The 25,614-nt window shown below is 50.7% G+C and overlaps 2 protein-coding genes across 2 annotated transcripts in view; both read left to right on the top strand.

Moving 5' to 3' along the window:
* Nucleotides 1-503: 503 nt before the first annotated feature.
* On the top strand, nucleotides 504-20,687 carry PSTPIP2 (proline-serine-threonine phosphatase interacting protein 2). Its single transcript, XM_054283513.1, has 15 exons — nucleotides 504-543; nucleotides 8,560-8,660; nucleotides 10,230-10,307; nucleotides 11,109-11,143; nucleotides 12,597-12,703; nucleotides 13,367-13,429; nucleotides 14,865-14,963; nucleotides 15,828-15,873; nucleotides 16,251-16,330; nucleotides 17,972-18,070; nucleotides 18,555-18,651; nucleotides 18,952-19,033; nucleotides 19,727-19,761; nucleotides 20,060-20,117; nucleotides 20,623-20,687. Exons 1-14 carry the CDS (start codon nucleotides 511-513, stop codon nucleotides 20,107-20,109), a joined length of 1,005 nt encoding a protein of 334 aa, XP_054139488.1. The 5' UTR covers nucleotides 504-510; the 3' UTR covers nucleotides 20,110-20,117; nucleotides 20,623-20,687.
* A 3,788-nt stretch (nucleotides 20,688-24,475) lies between these two features.
* EPG5 (ectopic P-granules 5 autophagy tethering factor) overlaps nucleotides 24,476-25,614 on the top strand; it is a 55,191-nt gene continuing 54,052 nt past the window's right edge. The window contains exon 1 of the mRNA XM_054283367.1: nucleotides 24,476-24,549. Within this exon, the coding sequence (XP_054139342.1) occupies nucleotides 24,502-24,549 (48 nt within the window). The 5' untranslated portion in view covers nucleotides 24,476-24,501. The remainder of the gene's footprint in view (nucleotides 24,550-25,614) is intronic.

The raw sequence follows: 25,614 nt of genomic DNA, 5'->3' as shown, positions 1-25,614 counted from the left end.
TTGGATATTGGGAAAGTTTCTTGACCTGCGGAGTTTTCCTGCCCTAGCACAGGCTTCCCAGGGCAGTGGTGAACTCCTCATCCTTGCATTAAGAAGTCCTGTGGATGTGTGGGACGTGGGCGGGCTTGGTAGCGGCCGGGCGAATGGTTGCACTCGACCTTGGAGGGCTTTTGCAACCAAAGCAATTCTCTGATTCCATAAAACCTTCCCAAAGCATTCCTGAAGCTCCGAGCCGGGCGGGCAGGGTGCTGCAGGTGGCGTGGGCAGGGCTGTGCAGCCGCCGGCCGAGCTGCTCCGGCTCCGCTCCCTCTGTCCTTGGGGCACCGCACGGGTGGGTTCGTCCCGCGGTGCCGGGCTTGCCTTCCCGCCGGTCCCGCCCGCCCGGCGCTGCACGTCCCGCTCCTCCACCCGCGGGCATCCCGGGGCGGGAGCACCGTGCGTGGGAGGAGACTCGGCGGGCCGGGCCGGGCCGGGCAGGGAGCGGAGCAGCGCGGCGGCGGCGGCAGCACGATGCGGGAGGCGCGGTTCAGGGACAACTTCTGGGTGAGTGGGAGCACGGCGGGACCGGGACAGCGGGGACACAGCCAGCCGGGGCCGGGGGGCGCACCTGGAGGTGGAGGGATCACTGCTCTCTGGTTGGAGTTGCTCCTAAGCCAACGATCGTGGTCGTGGGGTGACTTTGCTGAATGCTCGCGGTCGGTAGAACACTGGCACAGGGTGCCCAGAGCAGCTTTGGCTGCCCCTGGATCCCTGGAAGTGTCCAAGGCCAGATTGGACGGGGCTTTGGGCACCCTGGGATAGTGGAAGGTGTCCCTGCCTGTGGCAGGGGATGGAATGAAATGTGCTTTAAGGTCCCTTCCAACCCAAACCATTCTGGGATTCTGTGATCCCCAGCAGGCACTGCCCACCATGTGCGCCTTGAGAGTTGTGGCTTTACAGCCTGCTCCATGCAGCTCCAAAAGAATCCCAGCAGTGGCTGCTACCTTGCTGGAGGAAGTCAGTGCCAGGTTGAAGGGTTTGATACCATTAGTTTGCCATCGGTGAACTACTTGAAGACAGCATGGTGAAAAATGTTCTCCTCTTGTGAGCTAATCCTGGATAGGAGCAAGTCACTTGGTATGATGCTGCTGCCAGCTGTTGAGCCATGGGAGAAAACCCACAGTTCAGGGAAAACCACAATTTATTCTTTTCAGTCAGAATTATGCTTTTATAAAAGGAGAACTACAGGAAACCCACATATCTGCTGCAAAGCTAAAACTCTGTGGCTACTTGGTTCCTCTTGTGGTGGATCTTCATTCTAGGTATTGGTGACCAGGAAGTAAATTACCAAATTTGGTCTTTTGGGGCTGAAAATCTTCATCTGTGAATAGTGCTGCTTGGTGTTTCCCAGATGTTGCCTGGAAGCATCTCCCATCTTGTAGGACGTGGGAGAGAAGCACAGGCCCCAGGAAGAGCGGGCACCAGGTCTGGGGCTCCTGAGTGTTGAGGAATCAGTGCAGAGCCTCGCCCAGCATCATTAATGAGTTAACTGGCATAGCGTTGTCAAACACGTAAATCCCACACAGATGTCAGACTTGTTGTGGAGAATAAAGCCAACTCTGCACCTGGCAGCTGCTTCCCAGCTATTTGTTACACAGAAATTTTCCACAGTGCTCCCTTGGCTTTGCAGATGTGCAGAGAGGAGGTTCTGAGGGTGCTGGAGGAACCACTGTGATGGCAGAAAGGCTGGGCAGGCAGGGTTTGTTGTGCCTTGATGGCATGTGGGATTGAAGAAGAGCTCCTCACTGCAGGGCTGACTTTGGCTGTTTCTGCTCGCTTTGTTCCTCTCCTGCAGTGGTGTGTTGCTTTTTGAAGGAGGATCTTGGAGGAGGGGGCTCAGTGGGAGAAATCCTAGGACAGGAGCAGCCTCCAGCTCCCAAGATAAGGAGGATCTGTGGTGTTGTGTGGGGCACTCACCCCTGCTTTACCACTTCTGAATAATCCCAGTTTCTTGCTGAGCCCCAAACCACTGGTGCAGCCAGGGATTTTTCCAGGGTTTTGTCCTTTCTGAAGCCCGTGTGCTCCAAGCCCCCTGACTGAGGCTGGACGGGAGCGTGATGGAGGTGACTCAGTGGAGAGACTGAGGCCCTTCTGCGGTCGTTGGGCCCATGGAAAAGGCAGGTACCACCCCAAAGCAGCTGCCACACCACGTACTGGTGACTGTGCATCAGCTGTGAGGGCTGGGGAGGAGGGGTGAATAAGGATAGGAAGGGAAAAAAACCAAATCAAGATGAAGTGTGGAGGGCTGCAGATCCAGCTTCCACCTGCTGCTGAGTGAGTGGGCAAGGACTTCCTCCTGCAATTTTCCTCTCAGATTGGTTTGCGTAAGGCAAAAAATAGAAGAAGTCTTTGCTGAAGCAAGTGATTTTTTAGAATCATAGAAGCATTGAGCAGTTTGGGTTGGGAAAGACCTTACAAACCATCTAGTCCACCACCCTGCTATGGTCAGGGACACCTTCCACACAACCAGGTTGCTCTATGCCCTGTCCAGCCTGGCCTGGAATGCTTCCAGGGATGGTGTACCCACAGCTTGTGTGGGTAACCTCTGCCAGTGTTTTAATACCCTCACTCACAAATAATCCAAACAGTTCCTTCCCTGTATTTAATATGAATCTCCCATCTTTTTGTTTAAAACCATAATTCCTTGTCCTATCATTACAAAGAGCTTAGTGAGGCACAATTTTTGTCTTCTGTATGTTCTTCACTTGTCAGACAGGGTGAGACCCAGAGGGCCATTGCTGCACCATCCTGGGCAGGTGGCAGATGCTGTCACACACTGTTCTTTAGTGGTGATGATGGCTCAGCTCAGATCTGCTGGTCCAACAAAATGTACATGTCTTTTTTTTTTTTTCCTCCAAATTAACTCATCATCCCATTGTACCTGCAGAATCCCTAAATACTGGGAAAAAATGTATGTTAGTCATGTGGGAGCAAATTTCTTGGTGGTTAGGACAGCCTGATGAGGAGACTTTGGGAGTGCTCCAGGGGAAGTATGGTCCAACTGATGGGACAAAGTCTAAAAAATGTTCAAGCTCTCAAAACCTAGGCCAGTTTTGGTATTGGATCTCCCAGCTTTGAAACGTGACTGGTTGTGAGTGATGACCTCCAAATTTCTTTGTGGGGATAGGATGGTAAGGGTGAGGGTGAGCAGGCCCTGGCCCAGGGTGCCCAGAGCAGCTGTGGCTGCCCCTGGATCCCTGGCAGTGCCCAAGGCCAGGCTGGATGGGGCTTGGAGCAGCCTGGGACAGTGGAAGGTGTGCCTGCCCATGGCAGGGAGTGGAACGGGATGAGGTTTAAGGTCCCTGCCAACCCGAACCATTCTGGGATTCTGTGGTTGCAGGCTAAGCTGCAGCCCACCCTTTGCTCTGTTGGAATAGCAGGGCTGTGCTTCCAGCCTCACCTGGGGACTGATTTAGTTTTAAACCCCAGCAGTGGTGGTTCCTTTGGTGGGTGCTGTGTCTGTTCCTGCACTGACTCCTGTTCCCTGCTGGAGCTGATGGTGGGATATTCCTGATGTGCTCTGGTGGGAAAACACAGGCCCATTGGCTCTCTGCACTGAAGTTTGCTCGTGCTCCTGGGTCTCAATACAAGATGATAAATTTCCTTGAATAAAGATGTTTGCTCCCTGGCACCCCACTGCAGCTCCTGCTGCTCAGGGACTGAAGTCCAGACATGCCTGAAGCTGAAAACATTTTTTGCTCTGCATGCTCTGACTCCCATGTCACTCACTCCCACAGGCCTCTGAGTGAGCTGTGCAAAAACAAAAATACCCCAAAACTCGTGTTTGTTTTCCCCTGTCCTGCCTGTAGTGATTGCCACAAGTTGGGCAAGCCTGACATTTTGTTTTCATTTGTTTTTGCAATCTGCTCTTCTTCTTTCACTATGAGGTCTTTCCTTTTACTTCTTTTCACTTTCTTAAGTGAAAACATGCCTTGTTTTCCACAAGCCTGTTCTTACACACATTTCAGGTAACCCAACAACCTTGGGTCTCATTGTGCACTTTGGTGCTGTAAAACCATATGGTAAAAATAGAAATTACGTTAATGCTAAGAACCACTCTAATTCTGATCTGTGGGCTAAACAGGTTGCAGCTTGGAGAATGAAATTTTAGTCATTTTGCGTTCAGCGAGGTAATGCTCTGCTCCCTGCTGTGTTTTTAGCAATGCTGCTAAAACAACCCATGTCTGGGGGGATGCAGCCCTGGGTTCCTGGGTTTATTCCCTGGCTGCTGTCTGATTATGGCTGTTTCACTTCCCCTTCCCCCTGCCTGTCCTTCTCTAAATGGGCACTGCCTTGGTGGAACTTGGCAGCAGCATTGTGAAATCCCCAGGTCGTTGTTTCGAAGGAACAAGGTGGGATTTGTGGGAAGAAGAAATTGCATCAAGGCGAAACAGTCCTTTGCTTTTGGTGTCTCTGGGATGAACAGGCTGGCGTAGGGGAAGGAAACTTCAAATGGAAAATTATCAATCAAAAAGTTGCTTTTTTTCAGGATGCTGGTCCCAGGGGGGTGGATTTGCAGTGAGGCCTTTTCCTCCCTGCAGTGAGTTTTGTCCGTCCTGTTGTACCCTCCTGGTTGTGGGGTGGGGAGGAGCTGCGGCCTTGTGCAGCCTCTCCTCGCCCTGCTCCCTGCGGGCACCAGCATGAAAAAGCACTTCTCTTTGTCTCAGTAACTTCTGCAGGCACTGACTGAGCAAGGACAGCACAGCCAGCTACACTTGCAGAGTTTTTGCAACTACTAAAATAGTCACCAGCTTCTGGTGCGTTTCTCTAAGCACACAAGACTGCGGAAACATTCTGGGAGCTTGGAATAAATACAGATCCTTCAGGAGATGGTCTATGAACATGTGCAGTGCCCCAAACCTTTCAGTTTGGGAAGGGTGGGACAGACAGATGGAGGGCAGGAGGGCTCTGCAGAGGGGTCTGGGCAGGCTGGATCCATGGCCTGAGGCCAATGGCGTGAGAGGCACCAAGGAGAAGAGCTGGGTCCTGCTTTGGGTCTCACCATTCCCTGCAGCTCCAGGCTGGGCAGAGGGGCTGGAAAGGCCCTTTGGGAAAGGCCCTGGGAGTGCTGGTGCCAGGGGCTGGACACGAGCACAGGGTACCCAGAGGGGCAGGAGGCCAATGGGCCCTGGGCTGTCCCAGCCAGGCTGTGACCCAGCCCCAGGGCAGGGCCTGTCCCTGTGCCGGCACTGCTGAGGCAGCTCCAGTGCTGGGGACAGCTCTGGGCCCTCAGCACAAGAGAGACACCGAGGGGCTGGAGCGTGTCCAGGGCAGGGAACGGAGCTGGGAAGGGGCTGGAGCCCCAGGAGAGGCTGAGGGAGCTGGGCAGGGGCTGAGCCTGGAGCAAAGGAGGCTCAGGAGGGCCCTTGTGGCTCTGCACAGCTCCTGACAGGAGGGGACAGCCGGGGGGGTCGGGCTGTGCTCCAGGGAACAGGGACAGGAGCAAAGGGAACGGCCTCAGGCTGTGTAAAGTGATGTTTAGATTGGATATTAGGGAAAATTTCTTCATAGCAAGGGTTATTAGTCCTAGAAACAGGCTGCCCAGGGCAGTGAGGGACTCCCTGTCCCCAGAGGGATTAAAAAGCTGTGTGGATGTGGCACTTGGGGAGATGGTTTAATGGTGGGGTGGGCAATACTGGGGAGTGGTTAACTTCCTCTAAGACTTAATGGTCTTAGAGAACTTTTCTGACTGAAACATCTCTCCACTGTCATTTTCTTCCCAGGGTGTGTGTCTGCAGGGGTTTTCTGGTAAATTGGGGTAGGAGATGGAAGCGTCAGGCTCAGCAGCTTGCTGTGACTCAGACAGGATCATGACGTGCTTTCCCGTCCCCAGCACAACATTTTAGCCCCTGCTTTTGGCTGAAAGTGTAACCAAACCCCAAAACGTCACAAGCAGCACACAAATTCCTTCTCATTATTGATTCCATTGGGTGCAAATCCAGGCAGCAGATCAGGAAGGGGGGGCGGGTTGCATGTCCTGTGAGCTTGGGAAACATCAGGTGCTGCTTTGTCACCTTGAAATCATCTGTTTGCAGTTTCCATGGGCTGTGCTCTGAATAGCACGTGGGCTCAGAGCTGTGCCCAGGAGGGAGGGCCAGGACAGATGTGTGCAGGAGAATGACAGGAGAGATCCTCACGCTCTGTTTGAGCAGGGCTTGGTGCAGCTTCCCATCTTTCATACTTGCCTTTGGGTTAGTTTATTATGGTTTTAAATCATCTTCTCTGTGCCTGTGGCTTTGTACTTGCCATGCTGCACTTCCTCTTCCCTTGCTGTTGCCAGCCCTGCCTTTGCAGTCACAGAATCCCAGGATGGTTTGGGTTGAAAGGGACCCTCAAGACCATCCAATTCTACCCCCTGCCATGGCAGGGACACCTTCCACTATCCCAGCTGGCTCCCAGCCCCATCCAGCCTGGCCTTGGACACTTCCAGGGATCCAGGGGCAGCCACAGCTGCTCTGGGCACACTGTGCCAGGACCTTACCATCTTTATAGCCCGCAATTTCTTCCCAATATCCCATCTATCCCTGCCCTCTGGCCCTGGGAAACCATTCCCCGTGTCCCCCTATTCCTTGTCCCCAGTCCCTGTGCAGCTCTCCTGGACTCTCTGTGGGCACTGGACAGGGCTCTGAGCTCTCCCTGGAACCTCCTCCAGGCTGAGCACCCCCAGTCATGCTGGTCCTTTTGAGTCTTTCTGTGCCAAACCTGCCCAGAAGGTTTCTGCAAAGGCTGATTTGAAACCATAAAACTCTGTCCATGTCCATCTGGGTTGGGAGTTCCTCCCATGGAAAACTCACCTGGAGGAATTTAAAACCCATATAAATGTGGCACTTAAGGGTGAGGGTGGGTGAATGGTTTGGCAGTGTTGGGGAATGTTTAGACTTGATGATTTCAGAGGGTTTTTCCAACTTAAACAATTGTGTGATTCTGTGTTTCATATAACACCTTGCACCCTGAGGTCTGGTCCTGCCTTGGGTGCTTAGGAAACACACATGTGCTGGAATTAAATCCTTCTACTGTAGGAGGAAGAGTGGTAAAACAAGGAGCTTAGTGCACATTATTTATGGGTATACCTTGACCCTTCTGCTTGGCACAGCGAGCCCAAGAGTGCCAGAGCAGGATGCAGGAGCCTCTGGGTGCTCCTGAACATGCAGTGATGATGCTCTGAGTCTCTCCTGGGTGTGCAGTGATCAATGATGGGCTCTGAGCCTCCCCTGGATGTGCAGTGATCAGTGATGGGCTCTGAGCCTCCCCTGGACATGCAGTGATCACTGATGGGCTCTGAGCCTCCCCTGGATGGGCAGTGGTCACTGATGGGGCTCTGAGCCTCCCTCCTGCCTGGGCTGGCAGTGGCCAGCAGCTGTGCTCTGTGTCTCTTCTGTTTCCTTTGAAAGTGGGGACAGGAATTCAAGAGGGGCTGATCCTGTGCTTTGCAAATGTGATGAAGCCTGACTCCAGTGCATTGTTTCCTTTTCACAGACTCGGTTCGTGAAGATGTGAACCTGAGAGCTGGCTGTGGGTTTATCAGTACCAACCTCATTTTGGAGGGACATTTGTACTTTGTAAAGGAAGTTTGGTTTCTGCCTAGGTCCTGCTCCACAGTCCTGTCTTCCCATGCAAAGCTGGTTTGGGATACCTGTGGATTTTCTGCCAGTCCCACTCCGCACATCTCCCCTTCACTTCTTGCTTTCTGGTCACTGACAGTCAAGTACTTGAATAAGGACTTAAACTTATTTAAACTGTTCCTTTATCACAGATACCAGCCCTGTTCCTTCTCCTTTATTGCACCAGGAACAAATTCTCAAGAAATCCCCTTTTCAGCTGCCCACACTGTTATGCCAGATCTCTGCATGCTCTCGTCCTGGCTTTGAACAATTTCCTGAATCTCTCCATCCTGCCACAATCCTCTTCAGGTTTCTTGATAACCTTTCGTGGCTTTTGTTTCCTGTTGCTGGGTTTCATACCTGCTCCTACTATTGCTCCCTTTTCTGCAGCCATGCATAGGAATGGGAAAAAATGGGGTAGAGTAAGTCAGCCTACAGCGTTGCTGCGTCTTCTTTTTCTTTTTCTTCTTTTTTCCTTTTTCTTTTCTTTTTTTCCTTTTCCCTTTTTCTTTTCTCTTTTTATTTTCTCTTTTTCTTTTTCTTTTTCTTTTTCTTTTTCTTTTTCTTTTTCTTTTTCTTTTTCTTTTTCTTTTTCTTTTTCTTTTTCTTTTTCTTTTTCCTTTTTCATTTTTTTCTACATACATCCATGCAATATATGTTTTTAAGGAATAATTTGGAAGAAAATGACCCTTCAGAATCTATGGCAAGTGTGGGTGGCACAGATGTACCTTGTCTCAAATTGCCACCATTGTTCTCATTCTGGAGCCTCTCCCACCCCTAAAAATAACATATTTTATTTCATAAAGAGGCACTTGCACGCTTTCTCCCACCGAGCCATGGCCTGTGCAAATGCCTCAGGAGGTGGCAGTGTCCATGGATTGTGCTGCCAGGGACATGACTCCTGCTCCTGTGTTTCCAGAGCACGGACCTGACCAGCACAGTTGGCTACGACAGCATCATCCAGCACCTGAACGATGGCAGGAAGAACTGCAAGGAGTTTGAAGACTTCCTGAAGGAAAGGTAGGGAGCTGCCTCTGGCGCGGGCTGGGCAGAGCCGGGGAGTGCTGCTGTGGCCCTGCTCCTTCTCCTGGTGTTCCCAGTTTGCTGATAAAAGGGTGTCCCATGAAGTTCACCTTGCTGTTTGCCTTGCAGAGGATCAGGTTAGAAGATCTTGGCCCAGGAGAGCCATGGCTTTGTCCTGTCTTTGTCTCTGTGCATTATGAACTCCCCACAGATTCAGTGTTGAGAAGTAGTAGGGTTGGGTGCTGCCATTATTAATCAGAGGAGATGGCATAAGCAGAGGTTCTGTGCCAGGTGATGATCTGACTAAAATCTGATGTATTTTACTTTTATGGCTCACCTGGTTAGCAGTAGCTAAATATGAAGAGCATTGTAGAATACTGTACATTGAATTAATGTCGTTTTGGTAATGACAATTGGAGAAAACCAACCTCTGACTGCACAACTCAGTACAGAGCATCCTGGAACAAACAAAAAGGGGATGAACAGGAGGAGAGCTGCACTTAAAAGTGTCTAATGCACCTACATCTGTTCAGGCTGTAATCCCACGTTCCAGGAAAATTTGACCTTCCACAGGAGGAAGTGGACCCTGAGAACCAAGTCTCACTCTTCAGTGACAATGCAGAGTGCCAGAAGCCTCCTCTACACCCTGTGCCCCCCTTAGTCTTGAAGGAGGTGTGGGTTGCCACTGAAGTGTCTGGCCAGGAGGAAATCAGAGGCTGGGCCTGGATTTGCCACTCTCTGGGCTTGGCCCAGTTGTCCAGCACAGTTCCAGATATGCAAAATGTGCCTGCTGGATGTTTTGTTTCAAACAAAGTTCATGGGAATGTTGCTAGGTGTATTAAAAAAATCAATCTATGATTCCTTTTTATTTCAATTTCCCTATTAGCTTCTGGTGTTTTTAGAGTTAAGGTAGGTGAATTTCATTGCCAGACTCCAGAAATCAACCACACAAGGGTCTTCATCTGTGTTAGTAGTTAGGACATTTTAAAAAGTTGTTTGTTTTATCCAGTGGATGTTTTAATGGCAGCCTCTAGCAATACTTGTTCCTTTCTGCTGGCCACATGGAGAGAACTACATTTGATCAAGCAATTCCAGCCCTGGTTGTCTGTAGTGATTTAAAAAACAAAGACCTGGTTATTCTTACACTGCAACACAGGAACTTTCTTTTCCTCCTTCCTTTCTTCCAAGATGGGGAGATAATATGGTCTCTCAAAGATGTTGTTTATGTCACCTCATGAGGTTTGGTCTCTTTTTCAGATGCTCTCCCTAAGGATTAGTGCCATGTGCAGAGAGTACTTATTGCCACACATAGATGGGATGTAGGGAAGGAGTTGGTGGCTGTGAGGGTGGTGGGACCCTCTCTGGCACAGTTTTCCCAGAGCAGCTGTGGCTGCCCCTGGATCCCTGGCAGTGTCCCAGGCTAGGTTGGACAGGTCTTGGAGCACCCTGGGTTAGTGGAAGGTGCCCTTGCCCATGGCAGAGGGCAGACCTGGATGAGCTTTCAGGTCCCTTCCATCCCAAACCAATCGATGATTTCTCTCTGTGGTGCCTCTCTTTCCTCAACAGAGCAATTATAGAAGAAAAATATGGCAAGGAGCTCATTAACTTGTCGAAGAAGAAGCCCTGTGGGCAGACAGAGCTGAAGTAAGTTCACAGTTGCTTTTATGGGTGTCCCTGAAGGAGGAAGAGAAGGAAGGAAGCTGTGAGACAAAACAGTATTGAAACGTGATTGAGACATTCGGAAGACGAGCTGAAATCGTTCTCATGAATGAGCAGTGCTCAGTTGGGTTCTAATTGGCTTTCAGCTGGAGCCCACCAAGTTCCCCTTAGCCACAGATTAACCAAGGCCCTGTAGATGCTCAGGGGGATGTGGGCTGGTGGGTCAGCAGAAGGCTGGGGATCAAGTACAGGTACTTCCCTGACTCAAACCATGCACATCTTTAGAGCCCAGAACTCTGTGGCCACCACAGCTTGCTCCATTTCCCAAGTGATCCTCACTGCCTTCTGCTTCCTCCTTTATTTCTGCACTTTATACAAGCCCTGGTCATTTACTTACAGTTTCATACTGAGGTGTCACTTAAAATGTTTTTACCATCTTTACTGTGCAATATTAATAGGGAGAATAACTCCCTATTTTTCCAACCACTGGCAAACACACCATGTTGAAACTATCCCAAATGGTGGTTTTAGGAGGTTGCCAGAAGCATTTGTTGTGAAACTTTGAATTTTTCATAGCATCCAGTGTTCAGAAAGATGTCAAACCAGGTGAACTGTGTTGTATGTGCTGAGAGAGGGAAAAGCTGGAGTTACTAAGAGGATGAATAGATGTGCTTTGAGGTTCTTTGGCCATTGTTGAGTGAGTTCTGTTTTGGAAGAGGTGCTCTGCTGTGCCTGTGCCTGACTCTGCTTCTCCACCCTTTTTAATGCCCTGCCTGTGTTTTTCAGCACGCTGAAGAGATCTCTTGATGTTTTCAAGCAACGTAAGTAATTATTTGTGTTTGCCAGGACACTAAAGCCTGAAGGCAACTGCTTGGGAAGAAAACAGCAGAGAAATCTCTAAAGCTGTGCAGTGCTGAGGCCAGGCAAAGGCTGTACAGCTGGCCTGGTTCATCCCAGTGTGTGGGGCTTCGGACAAAGTGAGCCAGGACATGTGTGGGACAGGAGACCCTCAGGGCATCATTTTGGGATCTCTTGGGCTTTCAGGTCTGGCTGCAGCTCAGAGGTCATGTTTGTGTTGTGCATAGGAAGCTGTGCATGGGAAGCCTATCTGGAGTTTGCTGGACAGGCTTGTCCTCTTCACAAACACACTGCAGCTCACACCTTGAACCCGGGGACAGCTCTGGGCCCTGAGCACAAGAGAGACACCGAGGGGCTGGAGCGTGTCCAGGGCAGGGAACGGAGCTGGGAAGGGGCTGGAGCCCCAGGAGAGGCTGAAGGAGCTGGGCAGGGGCTGAGCCTGGAGCAAAGGAGGCTCAGGGGGGCCCTTGTGGCTCTGCACAGCTCCTGACAGGAGGGGACAGCCAGGGGGGTCGGGCTGTGCTCCAGGGAACAGGGACAGGAGCAGAGGGAACGGCCTCAGGCTGGGCCAGGGGAGGTTTGGATTGGATATTAGGGAAATTTTCTCATGGAAAAAGTTGTCCATGCCTGGCACAGCTGCCCAGGGCAGTGAGGGAGTCCCTGTCCCCAGAGGGATTTAAAAATGATATAAATGTAGCACTTGGGGACATGGGTCTGTGGTGGCCTTGGCAGTGCTGAGGGAATGGTTGAACTTGAGGATTTTAAGAGGGCTTTTTTGGCCTAAATGATTGTGTGATTCTAACTGGATTCTAACTGGTGCTTTGGCCACTGTACATTGTCATGGTCACATCCTGCCCTGGTCCCATCAGACAGCACCCAGAGGATGAGTCCTCTGCTGTCCTGTGCCCAGTCCATCCCTTGCCTGATCCAGTTTCTTTGCTGCCCCTGTGGACCTCCCTGACAGGGCTCTGCCCTCACCACTGCTGACAGCTCACGCTGTGGGTTTGGAGCAGCTTTGGGGGCTGAATCAGGAGCTGCCATTTGGCTCTGCTCCCTTGGTGGATCCTGAGGGTGTTTCACAGTGTGGCCGCTTGCCTTCAGCCACAGGAGCCTGAGGTTGTTTTAGCCTTCATTTTTCTGTGCTCCAAGCTGCTGCCTGCTGCCCTGGGGCAGTGCAATGTGTTGAAACATGCCCAGATTTACCTGTGTGAGGGGGAGAGCTTTCTCAAACTGGGGAGCAGGTCCCAGCAGGACTGATCCTTACACTGGTGAGCGCTGCTTGGAGGCTGCTTCAAACAAGCTGGAGCTTTTTACATTTCTGAAAGGGGACGTGTGGTGTGCTCTAAGCTGACTTGAGAAACAGTCTCTTTAGGAATTTATATATGTATTAATAATGAATTTGTTTTCTCTTTGCAGAGATAGACAATGTGGGACAAGGTCACATCCAGCTGGCGCAAACCCTTCGGGAGGAGGCAAAGAAGATGGAGGATTTCAGGGAAAAGCAAAAGCTGCATCGGAAAAAGGTGAGGCACGGTGGGGAGATGTGCCTTCCTGCAGGGTGCTGATCCTGCCCCAGCGAGGGGCTGATGAATGTCTCATGCCATGTCCCAGCCCCTGCCACGCCCCCAGTGCCGGTGCTGCTGGGAAGTGCTGAGCTCCTTCCTATGTGTTGTAAGTGTGTAGTAACCTCCAACTTCCTTCTTCTCACTTCCACATCTTCTTCGTGTGTGTTTTGGGGCCAGCCACAGCATTGGAATGTTTTTAAAACATTTGTTTGTAGGGCTGTGTGATCTCCATAGGGGCTGTAAAAGTGGCCAAGCCTTTTAACTTCTTCTGGCTTAGATTGCTTTGTCTGGAAAACCAGGGAAAACTGCTAGAACCAGGGACTGGTTTGGACCTAGCAGAGGGGAGTGGGCTTCTCAGTTTTGTCAGAGTCTGTGGAGATGATACAGTACTGTATATTGCTAGGATTTAGTTTGTAGAGCTCCTTAGCATACACAAAGGCTGCAATTGCCTACAATTCAAGGCTTAGGCAGAAGCACAAAAGATGAGTTCTGTGAAGATGATTTGGGTGGATGAAGGTCTTTAAACACATCTCAGTGTGGTCTGTGGCTCTTCCACAGACAGTGTGTCCTGGAGCTTTGATGGTCAGTGACGTGCTGACCCCAGGTCTGTTGTCTTCACAGATAGAGCTGATAATGGAGGCCATTCACAAAAACAGGAATCTTCAGTACAAGAAGACCATGGAGGTAAAGCAAATACGCTGCTGTTTCTTGCCATGTGGGTTAATGCTCCACACACACACACAGAGCACTGGGACAGGCTTAACTGAGAGGGGTTTCCTCCTCTGCTGTGACTCTGCTGTGTCTGTGTGAGTGGTGTGCAGGGTGTGCTCAGAAAAAGTGAAGAGCACAGCAAAGACAAGGCCAGTGGTAGCCGTGCAGGGTTGGATACAAATGGTTTAGAGTCAGAGAATTATTCAGGTTGGAAAAGCCTCTAAGATGCTTGAGTCCACCATTTGCCCAGCACTGCCAAGCCCACCACTAACCTGTCTCCCCAAGGGCCACATCCACACCTTTTATGAACACTTCCATGGATGGTGACTACACCACTGCCCTGGGAAGCCTGTTCCAGGGCATGAAAACCGTTTCTGTGAAGAGGTTTCTCTGAATATTTACTCTAAACCTCCTCTGATGCAACTTGAGGCCACTTCCTCTCCTCTTGTCTCTTGTTCCCTGGGAACAGAGCCCAACCCCCTTCTGGCTGTCCCCTCCTGTCAGGAGCTGTGCAGAGCCACAAGGTCCCTCCTGAGCCTCCTTTGCTCCAGGCTCAGCCCCTTCCCAGCTCCCTCAGCTGCTTCTCATCACCCTTGTGCTCCTGCCTGTTCCCCAGCCCTTCCCTGGACATGGCCTTGATTGCCAGAAGCTTTTCACCCCAATCTTTGCCTCGCAAGGCTTCTCCCAAGCTGCAGGGCACCTTTTTGCCATTCCCTGCTCTGCAGGCAGCCTGTTCCCTCGCAGGCTGAGCTTCTCCCCCCGAGGTGTGTCTGCATCAAACATCTGGTATTGGAATTGAATAGCAATATTGCCGGATGGAACGTGCCTGGGCTCGTCTGGCCTTGCTGCTGGACCAAGGGCGGCAGCTGTGGTGGTTTCACCTCAGAGACACCTCTGGCTGGCTGGATGCTGCAGCTGGGCACTTGGGACAAGTCGAGGCATGCAGGAGCTCAGGTTTATCTCTGGTGGAGAGGCTTTAGGTGAGGTGAAGGAAAAGGAGTTGGTTCTGCTGGAGGGTTTCAATCCAGAGCTTTATTCCTGGCCCACAGGCCTCTGAATGCAGCAACAGCTCCAATAGAACTGAGGGAACAGCTTGGTCCCCGTGTCTTTTAACCCCAGGGAGAGGGGGAGGGAAGGGGTAGGGATCCCACCAACCAGGTAAGGGGGGGGAAGTCTCAGGTGGCAAATGACACCTGGATAGCCCAATGTCCCCCAGGGCTGAAAGGCATCTTTTGAACTTCGCCAATCACACAACGCCCTTGCTGGAATGCCAAGATTGACAGACAGCACTCAGCAAGAGGCAAGGGGAAGGGAAGGGAGAGGTTATTGGCACACCTGGGGAAAGAACCGGGATGGACAGGCTATTCCATCACACCACAACAATCTGTGTGTGTGGTGTCTGTCCCAGGCCAAGCGTCTGTACGAGCAGCGCTGCCGCGACAAGGACGAGGCGGAGCAGGCCGTGCACCGCAACGCCAACCTGGTCACGCAGAAACAGCAGGAGAAGGTAAGGGCAGGCATTCAATTCAGCCCTGCAAGAGCCTGAAGGAGAGATGCAGGACTCCAGGGGCTCTCCAAAATGCAGTTTATTACATCCAAGGCATTAGAGCAGTGCAGGGTTCTGGGTGACAGAGCCTGTGCCCACAGCTGTCAGCTCCAGTGCAGGCAGGCCTGGAGACCCTTTGGTTTTGGTTACAAATGCATTCTATACTTTTCTTTGCTGAGCATCTTAACACAGAAGAACTAATCTATACCTGAACTATTATCTATAGCCTATCATAACTACTATAATTACCATATTCATGTTACTGTTCTCCAGTCATTAAAAGTCAGTACATTACAGTTTACGCTAGAAGTTGTTTTTCAGTTTTCTTGCGGTGGAAAATTCTGAGACCTTTTTTCTACTTGCCACATTTCCTGACTTGTTTGCCTGTGCTATCTTTGTGCTTGGTAAAAACATCTTCTTGTTTGAAGTAGGTATATCCTTTGCTGTAAGTCATAAAAACCCCTTCTAACTAACACACCCTTTGCCTCCTTGGTTATCCAGTAAGACTGGCTCAGCAATTCTTTTCTTCTGTATCAAAACTTGCTTCCATCTCTACTCCTTCTTCAGATTCTACATTTAAAAATCTTTCTGCTAAACATACATATCTGTGAGACTTTCTTGTCAAACTTTCATCCTTCCCAAGAGGCTATGGTGTGGGGGGGAAAGGGATGTCTTTTCTTGCAGCTCTCATGCCCCAGCTCTTGTTCCAGCTCTGGGTTTGGGGTGAGATGGGGAGGCTGGTGATGCTCCCCAGTGGGGATGCAGTGCCATTGGCGATGCACACAGCCTCTTCTTCACCTTCCTTGTCTCTCCTGGTTTTGGCAGCTGTTCCTGAAGCTGGCTCAGACAAAATCAGCACTGGAGGACACTGGTGAGTGTGGAAATGCCACGTTGGGAGGGCGAGGGGCAGGGGCTTTTGAAGCCATGGCACAGCTTGTGGATGAGCTCCAGCTCTTGGGTCAGGCATGACTCCTTGGAAACACATTCCCAAGATAGCAGCAATGGGCAATGTCCCTGGAGAAACCTGCATGATCCCACTAAAACTATGTCCTCATCTCCCACCCTTTTCAGTCTTTTTCCCAGCCCTAGAATTACCTTCTAGCAAAGGGATTTTTTAAATGAATGTTAATCATGGAATCACAGAATCATAAAATGATTTGGGTTGGAAGGGACCTTAAAGGTCATCTCATTCCAACCCCACTGCCATGGGCAGAGGCACCTTCAGCCAAAATGTGATTTGTCTCACAGACAGGAGTTACCAGCAGAGTGTGACCACAATGGAGAAGATCCGAGACGAGTGGCAGAATGAGCACATCAAAGCTTGTGAGGTAAATGCCCCTAAACACCTCCACATGGCAGCCTGTTCCTCTGGGTTTGCAGTCCTGGCTGCAGGGCTCAGGGACAGTGCAGATTTGCTGGTTTTGTATTCCCCTGGCAGTGAAGCACCAGGATGTTTTGCAGCTAACTCTGTGTGTGTGTCTGAAGCATGGCTTCTGGATTCAAGGCCCCATTGCTTCAGGGTTTCTGCTCTCATTCAGCTTCTAAAATTGACAGAGTCAAGGTGGTGACATTTTTGCCCACTACCTGCTTGCAAGTGAAGCATGGCTGTCATCTTGTACAGCTGTGGTCACCTCTGCACACTCAGTAACCCCAGGCCAGTATGTCCTGGAGCCTCAACAACATCTTTTTTGCTCAGAAGATTGCCTGAAACTCTGGAAGACTTTGCATGACTTTCCAGCAGGGGCTGGTGGTGGCTGGGGATGCAGGTGAAGCCACCTCCACATGCACACTGTGCCAAGAACTCTTTGCCTGGTGTCTCACAGACCCTGCAGTAGTGTGGGAACCCCTCTGAGAGGGTGTATCAGCTGAAGCAGACAGCCTCACAGGGAAGTGGCCCAGCAGGGATTTCCAGCACATGCTCTGGGGAATTCCAGACTGGTAGCAAGAGGGCTGAGCAGCTGCTCTGCTGCTGGCCTGTGATCGAGGGGTGGACAGAGACTGCAAAGACAGATTTTATCTCATGTGTGCTTCAGGGTTACCTCTCTTCAGGCTGCTACCCCAATTTTGAACTGAATTTTCTGTCTGTTTTGTGTGGTGTGCGTGGGTGTCTCTGTGCTGGTGTGCTTTTGGTGTCTTCTCTGGAAGCCTCTAGGATGGGGACACAGTTTAGTGGTGGCTTGGCAGTTCTGGGTTAGTGGTTGGACTCAATGCTCTTAGACAGTGTTTCCAACCTTAATGGTTCTGTGGTGAGGAGTGGAAAGCAGCAGATTCACTTTTGCAGGTGGATGATGTGGCAGTTTTCCTCTCCATGTGTTGCAAAGGTCATAAGCGGTAACAAGTGTGGATGTTCATGGGAATGTGTAAAAACATGTGAAATTGAGGTGTACCAGACAGCAGATTTCAAAAGGGTTTAAACCTGCTTAGAAAAGGGCTAGGCAGGAAAGAAACAGAAACACCTCTGTTTTCATACATCCCCCCTTTTTTTATTGCTCCATATCTGGAACATGGAAATTTACAAAAAACCCATGTACGTGTGGCACCTGGGGAAATGTGTTAGTGGTGGCCTTGGCAGTGCAGGTGGGATTTGATGATCTTAGAGGGCTTTTCCAATGTAAATTATTCTGGGATTTAAGGGTACCTTGGTAAGTGAAGTGGGCTGGGATCACAGGAGCACAGGACACTTTGGGAACCTGTACTGCCTTCAGGAAGCTGGCTTGGTCTCCCCAGAGGTAGAAATGTGCTGGGTGGTTCCCTTGCAGATTTTCCAAGCCTGGTACATCACCTGGATGCATAGAGGGATTATTCTCCTCTGGACAAGCTGGAGGACTCAGCTTCCTGCAGAAGATCAACACCAACTGCTCCTGGCAGTTAGCTTTGTTGTGGCACGTGGGGGTGGGAAGCAATCAGGACAAAAGAGATTTCCCCTCGTTTTGAAGATGTTATGGACAGTTTTGTCTGTGTTGTTTCAGTTCTTTGAGACTCAGGAGTGCGAGCGGATCAACTATTTCCGTAATGCCCTCTGGCTCCACGTCAACCAGCTCTCCCTGGGCTGTGTCCAGAATGATGAGGTACCTCAACTCAAAACCTTCCTTTTTCTGTGTAGAAAGCAAAGCCCAGTTTGTTTCCCTGTGCACTGTGTTACATCCAAGTTGGCCCTTGATTGACCACAGACACCAGCGTGAGTGGGCAAGCAGAAGGATTGGCCAAAACTCCTGCAAATGAGGTTTTCTCCGGGATTTCCACATTTTTGAGGGTGGTGAGGCCCTGGCACAGGTTGCCCGTTTCCTGGATCCCTGGAAATGTCCAAGGCCAGGTTGGACAGGGCTTGGAGCAATCTGTTGTAGTGGAAGGTGTCCCTGCCTATGGCAGGGAGTGGAATGGAATGGGCTTCTAATTTCCTTTCCAATCCAAACCATTCTGGCATTCTGTGATTCCCCTGATGCTGGAGCTCATGTGAGTACTGGGCTTTCACCCTATCTGTGGTAAGCAAAGGGGAAAATCCTTGTTTTTTTGACCTGATGTATACAAATGCACTTTATTTCCCTTTTGCAGAAATACGAGGAAATCCGCAAGAGTTTAGAAATGTGCAGCATTGAGAAGGATGTTGATTTTTTTGTAAATTTACGCAAAACTGGAAGTTTGGCTCCAGGTAAGAACTTAGTAGAATCTCAGAAAGTAGTGCTGACTGCTCTGTACTCCTCATGGAGCTGGCTGCTCTGGTCAGCATCATTTTGTGTGAAGGAAACACTCATTTTGCATTTCATTCACTGCCTTGCAACACTAGTCTCTGCCACTTTTGACAGCCCCTGGAGATCATAGTCTCAAATTTTTTTAGTTTCCTATCAGACATTTTCTCAGAGAGGGGAAAGACTTGGCAGCTGAATGTTGGTAAAGCAAGTATTTTATGTCTGAAAGAGGTTTGTATTTTACTACTGTCAACTTTTCCTAGCTCCTGTTGTTTATGAAAACTACTATAATGCCCAGAGAAATGTGACTCCTGCGAGAAGTCCAGCTCCTGTGCCTATATCAAGGTAAGGTACACCTGCAATTGTTATTGCAGATGATTCTCACTCCTCCAAAACAGGCATATTTTGCTCCTTTCAGTCTATTGGAAACTGGACTTAAGGGTATTAGAGGACAGTATTTGCTTGCATGGCTCATGATGTGGCATGTCACCATGACAGATCACAGGAGGAGATCTGAGGAGAGTTAAAAGCATTTGTGGGTGGAGGGAGGAACTGCAGAGCTGGATTCACTCTCGGGGGACAGAAGCTGGGCAGGGAGGACACGGTGAAGGGTTTTTCTGTCAGGGGCAAGATGATGGCTGGGGCCAAGACTCATGCTAAGGATGAATTGCCACTTTGGCTGCCACATTGAGAGAGTCATGTCCAATTGCAGCTTCCTGATGTTTCACTCTGGGCAAAGGCACGTACAAAGACAAAGCCCTGAGGCTCACTTGTCAGTTTTTCCCTGAGTCAGTGCTTTCTGGTTATTTTTTCCTCTTCCCCACTCACTGTGTCAGGTTCAATTCCTGTGTTTTCCAAGTGGGCTGTGGGTGGTGAGCCCACCGTGACTTGCCTTGTCAGGTCTGCATAAAGCCCAGACTGGCCAAACCTCCTTCCCTCCCACCAGCTCTGGGGGGAGCTGGAGGGTGCAGAACCAGGGCAAAGGGAGTCCCTGAGCCATGCAGATCCTCAGCTCTGTGTTTGTTTCCTTCTGTGCAGGAGGGGACCTCTGCCCACCCCGACCAGTGCACCAGGTGAGTTTCTGCTTCATGGGCTTTCTTGCCATGCGTGCTATCACTTCAGCCCTTGCCCAAAGTCCCTTTCCAGCTCCCTTAAACCCCCTTTAGGCACTGGAAGGAACTCTAAGGTCTCCTTGGAGTCTTCTCTTCTCCAAGTGAACACCCCCAGCTCTCCCAGCCTTGCTTGAACCTCATTCACTCACTCGCTTTAACCTGGACGGCCAGTGTGTGGTGCTTCTGCTCTGTTTAAAGTCACATAATGAGCACTGCTCATGGGAAACATGAGGGGAATTTTTTGTGCTCTGTGTTTCAGGGGAGCCTGATTATGCCACAGTTGATGGCTACAGCTTGGTACATTTCTAACAGTCACAGTGAGTACCCACTTTTGATGAAATGAGGCTTAAAAAAAAGAGGGGAAGAATTTTTTACCTGGGCAGATAGTAATAGACAAGGGAGAATGGTTTATACTAAAAGAGGGTAAATTTATGTCAGCTAGAGGGGAGAAATTCTTCCCTGAGAGGGTGGGGAGCCCCTGGCACAGGGTGCCCAGAGCAGCTGTGGCTGCCTCTGTATCCCTGGAAATGTTCCAGGCCAGTTTGGATGGGGCTTGGAGCAATCTGGGATAGTGGAGGGTGTCCCTGCCCATGGAATTAGATGGTCCTGATGGCCCATTCCAACCCAAACCATTCTGGCATTCTGTAAGAAAGGATTTAGTATGAGATGAAGCTACACAGAGGAGGGACAGTGGGGAAAAAAGGCCATTGGTTAAGGAATGACATTTTGGGGTGACTAATTGGAAGTGACGCTCCTGTCAGCCCTCCCATCATTTGTCTGAGCTGTAGCTGTGGTTTAGACACTGCTGATCCTGTTCTTTAGGTTTTCCAGAAGGCAGAAGACACTGTTGGTCTGACCAGCATGGCAGAGATGGTGTTTTCAGTTATTCCCAGACAAACAGAGCTGAAGTGATTCTGCTTTTCAAGAGAATATTTGAGGACTATGATAATTATTTGTACATTCAGAAAGCGCTTACTATAAACCTGTGCCTTTGATCAGCAAACTCCTTGGATGGATCTTCACACTCAGAGGAGGAAAAGGACCAGACACAGGGGTGACCTGTGTCAGAAGAAGGTTTTGATTTGAAGTTATTCTGAAGTGTAGCCATATAGAAAGTCTGGGGCCTCCTACTCTCTGTATAACTAAGAAGTTGTTTGTGCTGAAAGGAGTGCTGCACAATGCTTTGGGCACACTGGCTTGTGTCCAGGGTACGTGCATCCACCTCAGATCTCAGGTTTTGCCTGTTCCTAAAGGCTCTTGGCTGTACCTAAAGTCTTTCATTAGTGGGGATTAAACTTTAGGTGAAATTTAGGTGAAATTTTAGGTCATTTAGGTGAAATTTTACTCACATCTCTCAGAAATCTCACTTAGAGGGGCACCAGCAGTTGCACCACGTGTCTGTCTTAGCTGTAGCTGTGCTCCAGGCTTAAGTGGAAGCTGCTTTGCATCTACTCAGGGAAGGGCTGTGTCACATCCAACCTGCTGGGAGGTCCCAGGAAGGTCCTAAGGAATTTATTCAACTCTTCCAGCCACCTCTCTGATGAGGGTCTTGTGGGCTTTTAGGTTTATCAGGTTGCCCCTGGTAAGCTCTGGAGACCAGGCTGGATGGGGTTTGGAGCCACCTGATCTAGTGGAAGGTGTCCCTGCCCATAGCAGGGAGTTGGAACTGATGCCTTTTTGGGACTACCTAAAAACAGAGTCCAGACAAAATTAAGGGAATAAAAAGTTATATTTATTGAAGGGCCTTCAGGTACATTTTGGGCAGACAAAGCCCCCCAAAAAATGGACAATGGGTCATGGGTTTTCACATTTTTGTAAGTTCGGTCCATTTGCATATTGGGGGTTAATTTTCCAATTGCAGCTTCAGGCAATGAAGTAATTTACCCCAAGTTTGCTGCCCCTCAACACACTTTTGTTTATGTTTCTCAGGGCCTGAGACAGTAAGGGGTCCTTGATTTCCAGGCCTAGAGAGGAATTGTTTTGTCTGGCCAAAATGGGAAAGCAGTAGCTAACGCTCCATATGGAGTTTAGGGTTATACACTAAAGAATAGCAGGATTATAAATATTTGCAAAATATAAAAGGTAGAATCCTAAGGCATCAGAACTAGGTGGTCTTTAAGGTCCCTTCCAACCCAAACCATCCTGGGATTCTCTGACTGTATGATTTAATTAACTTCTGTGATTCTCTAACCTCTTGTTCTGACTATGAACCGCTGGAAACAAACCTATCTACTGCTGGAGCCATGAAACCTGTTTTTCTGACCACTTCTCCTGAAAGTTCCTGCCCTTGTTGTTGCCACAGATAGATTTGATTACGGCTTTGATTCAGAAGCTTTCGTGCCTCGAGGCTGCTGGTCTCTCTGATGTCCCTGTGTGCAGTGCTGCTTCACTGCTCCTCGCTGCCTTATTTCACTGGACACAGGGACACAGGACATGGGGATAAACACACAGTTTACCTGTCTAAACCTGGTGCCAGGCCACTAACCTGGAGCAACGTGATGTTTTTCAAGTTTAATCTGCATGGCTTCAGCATGTGCCTCAGCCCACCAGTCCTTGGGGTTTTCACTGGATTTATTTGTGTGGGGAAGATGACAGTGAGGTCCAACACCTGCCCTGCTGCCTCACAGTGAGCTGTGCAGAGTGCACATGGCAAGGTATCAGCTATCCTTTTTATTTCTGAAGGACCAAGGATACAAATACTCTTCTGAAGGAGCCTGCTGTAGTCTTAGTTCTATAAATACATATTTTAAAAAATAAGTTCTGAGTCTTGTGTTCTGGATATGCGTTCTTTTTTAAAGTTGTCGTGTTCACTTTCTGTCGGGGACAGGTTTGGGATCCATCCTAGTCTATCCTGGATGGAAACCTACAAGATCACATCCTTTATTTCAGTCCTTGCTCAATAGCAACACAGCAATGGGAGAAAAAAACCCAAGAGAGAATGGCATGAGAAGTGCATATCATTAGCCATGAGCTGCAGACCATGCAGGGCTGTTTGCCCTCGAGGACTGTTTGCTCTGCAAAAACTTGCATGATTTCTCTTCTGGGATTTTTCCACTGATTGAACACAACAGATGCTGTTTGGCTTTTCTGGGTGTAGAGGTGCCCAGTGGGGCTAAAACTTGGCTCGCACATTTCCTGAAAGCACAGAAGTAATCCCAAAATCGGGATGCTGGGGAAGGTTTCCCCCTACAGCCACGTCCAGTTTACCTTTCCCATAGATACCACAAATTCCAGGTTATACTAGTAACACAGAGACTTCTCAAGCAGTGCCTGTCCAAGGCCAGTAATGGGACTGTGATGTGCCCCTGAGCTCTGGGGGGGCTCATCCTCCTGAGCACTGAGAGAAGCCCCTCCTGCTCCGGCTGTGGCTCCCTGGGGATGGCTGGGTGTCAGGACAGGGCTCTGGGGGACAGTGGCTCCTGCTCTGGGGCTGAGCCAGCATTCCTGCTGTCCTGGATGGAGGGTGTCTCATGCCCTGGGGCACACAGAAGTGACCTCACACTCCCCATCCTGCCAGTGGGGGCTTGGCTTCTCATCCCACATTCCCTGTGGCAGGAGCTTGGGCTGGCCCTATGGATGGTCTTTGAGTGCCTATAGCAGTCTCTGGGTCACTGTGGACTCTCTGTGAGTCCCTCTGAGCAGTCTGTGTGTCCCTGTTTGTCCCCATGGATGCACTGGATGTCAACATGCACACTTTGTGTCACCCCATGGGCGCTCTGTGTGTTCCCATGGATGGCCTGCGCGACCCCATGGACATTCCCAATGTCCCCATGGATGGCCTGTGTGTTCCCATGGACACGCTGTGTGTCCCCATGGATGGCCTGTGTGTCCCCATGGGCAGTCTAAATGTCCCCATGGATGATCTAAGTGTCCCCATGAGTGTCTGTGTGTCCCCAAGGAGTGTCTGTCCATCCCCATAGAGTGTCTTTGTGTCCCTATGAGTGCCTGTCTGCCCCCATGGAGTATCTGTCTGTCCCCACGAGTGTCTGTGTGCCCCCACGGAGTGTCTGTCTGTCCCCATGAAGTGTATGTCCCTATGAAGTGTCTTTGTGTCCCTATGAGTGTCTGTCTGCCCCCACAGAGTGTGTGTCTGTCCCGATGAGGGTCTGTGTGTCCCCATGAATGTCTGTGTGTCCCCAGAGTGTCTGTGTGTTCCCATGAGTGTCTGTTCGTCCCCACGGAGTGTCTGTCCGCCCACACGGAATGTCTGTCTGTCCCCAAGAAGTGTATGTATGACTTCATGAGTGTCTGTATGTCCCTCTGAGTGCCTGTGTGTCCCCACAGTGTGTCTGCGTGTCCCCACAGAATGTCTGCGTGTCCCCACGGAGTACCTGTGTGTCCCCACAGTGTGTCTGCGTGTCCCCACAGAATGTCTGCGTGTCCCCACGGAGTGCCTGTGTGTCCCCACAGTGTGTCTGCGTGTCCCCACAGAATGTTTGCATGTCCCCACGGAGTGTCTGTCTCTCCCCACCGACGCTCTCTGGGCCCGACCACCCCCCGCTCCCTCAGCCCCTGCTCCCGCCCCGTCCCTCCCTTACGGCCGCGGCCCCGCCCCACATCAGCCGCGCCCTGTGATTGGCCGGTGCGGCAGGGGCGTGTCCCGCCACCCATGGCTGTGTGTGATTGGGCGGCGCGTTGGGGGTGGGTCCCGCCGCCCGTCCCTGCGCGGCCCGGTGCCGCCTGAGCGCGGGGAGCGGGGCCATGGCCGAGGCCGTGCGACCCCCGCGCCGCGCCCGCTCCCGCCCCAAGGTAACGGCACCGGCACCGGGGGGAGCTCGGGGCGTGCTCCGCCGCCGCTCGGCCGAGGGAGCGACCCGCGTGTGGGGGTGGCCGCGCCAGGCCGTGTTTACATCCGTGTTTGTGCGGCCTCTAATGGTGGAGGGTGGAGAGTGGGGGAGCGTGTCTGGGTGATGTTGTTGTGTTTTTTTGTTTTATTTTTTTTTTTTGTCCCGTAAAAAGATTCCTGCTGTTCTGCACTCGGTATACGTGGGTTTTGTAGTGTTTGCCAGGCGTGTGAGGGTGGTGACAGGCCTTGTGCTGTAGCAGGATGTAAACAAGGTTTTTATTACCTTGTCCTGCGGCCTCCTCAGGGGTCCCGTGTCCTGTGGGAGAGCTGAGGGAATGTGCAGCGCTGGAGCTCACCCGCATTTACAGTGTTTCACTGTAGTGCGGGCAGACAGTCCTGCAGACAGAGATGGGGAGTGTTCACTTGCACCAGAGAAGCTCCAGGGACACCTCAGAGCCCCTGCCAGGGCCTGCAGGGGCTCCAGGAGAGCTGCACAGCCCCTGGGGACAAGGCAGGCAGGGACAGCACCCAGGCAATGGCTCCCACTGCCAGAGGGCAGGCACAGATTTTGGCACATTGGGAATTAGGAATTGCTGGCTGGGAGGGTGGGCAGGCCCTGGCCCAGGGTGCCCAGAGCAGCTGTGGCTGCCCCTGGATCCCTGGCAGTGTCCCAGGCCAGGCTGGATGGGGCTTGGAGCAGCCTGGGACAGTGGGAGCTGTCCCTGCCCATGGCAGGGGTGGAATGAGATGATCTTTAAATTCCCTTCCAAACCAAAGAGTTCAGTGATTCTGTGATACTCCATCTTGTCTACGTTTGGCTTTGAAATGCTGAGAACATGATGCTGTGTGTAGCTTGTGATAGTGCTACTTCTTTTTAAGTTGGTGCTGTGGTTTTTAAGTATCACTCTTCCTAGGTTTTTATTCTGTTTTGAGTGTGTTCCTTGTTCATGATATTAGTACTGGCAGCTTTCTGAAGGCTTTATTTTCTTAATCCAGAATGTTTGTGGGAATGATTTGAACTACCTGAC

This window comes from Melozone crissalis, unplaced genomic scaffold (assembly GCF_028551555.1).
Source record: "Melozone crissalis strain CALT ecotype California unplaced genomic scaffold, PUWL_Pcris_2 ptg000036l_1, whole genome shotgun sequence".
Lineage (NCBI taxonomy): Eukaryota > Metazoa > Chordata > Aves > Passeriformes > Passerellidae > Melozone > Melozone crissalis.
Note: the sequence above shows the minus strand (reverse complement) of the source record. Positions and strands in the feature narration are given on the sequence as shown.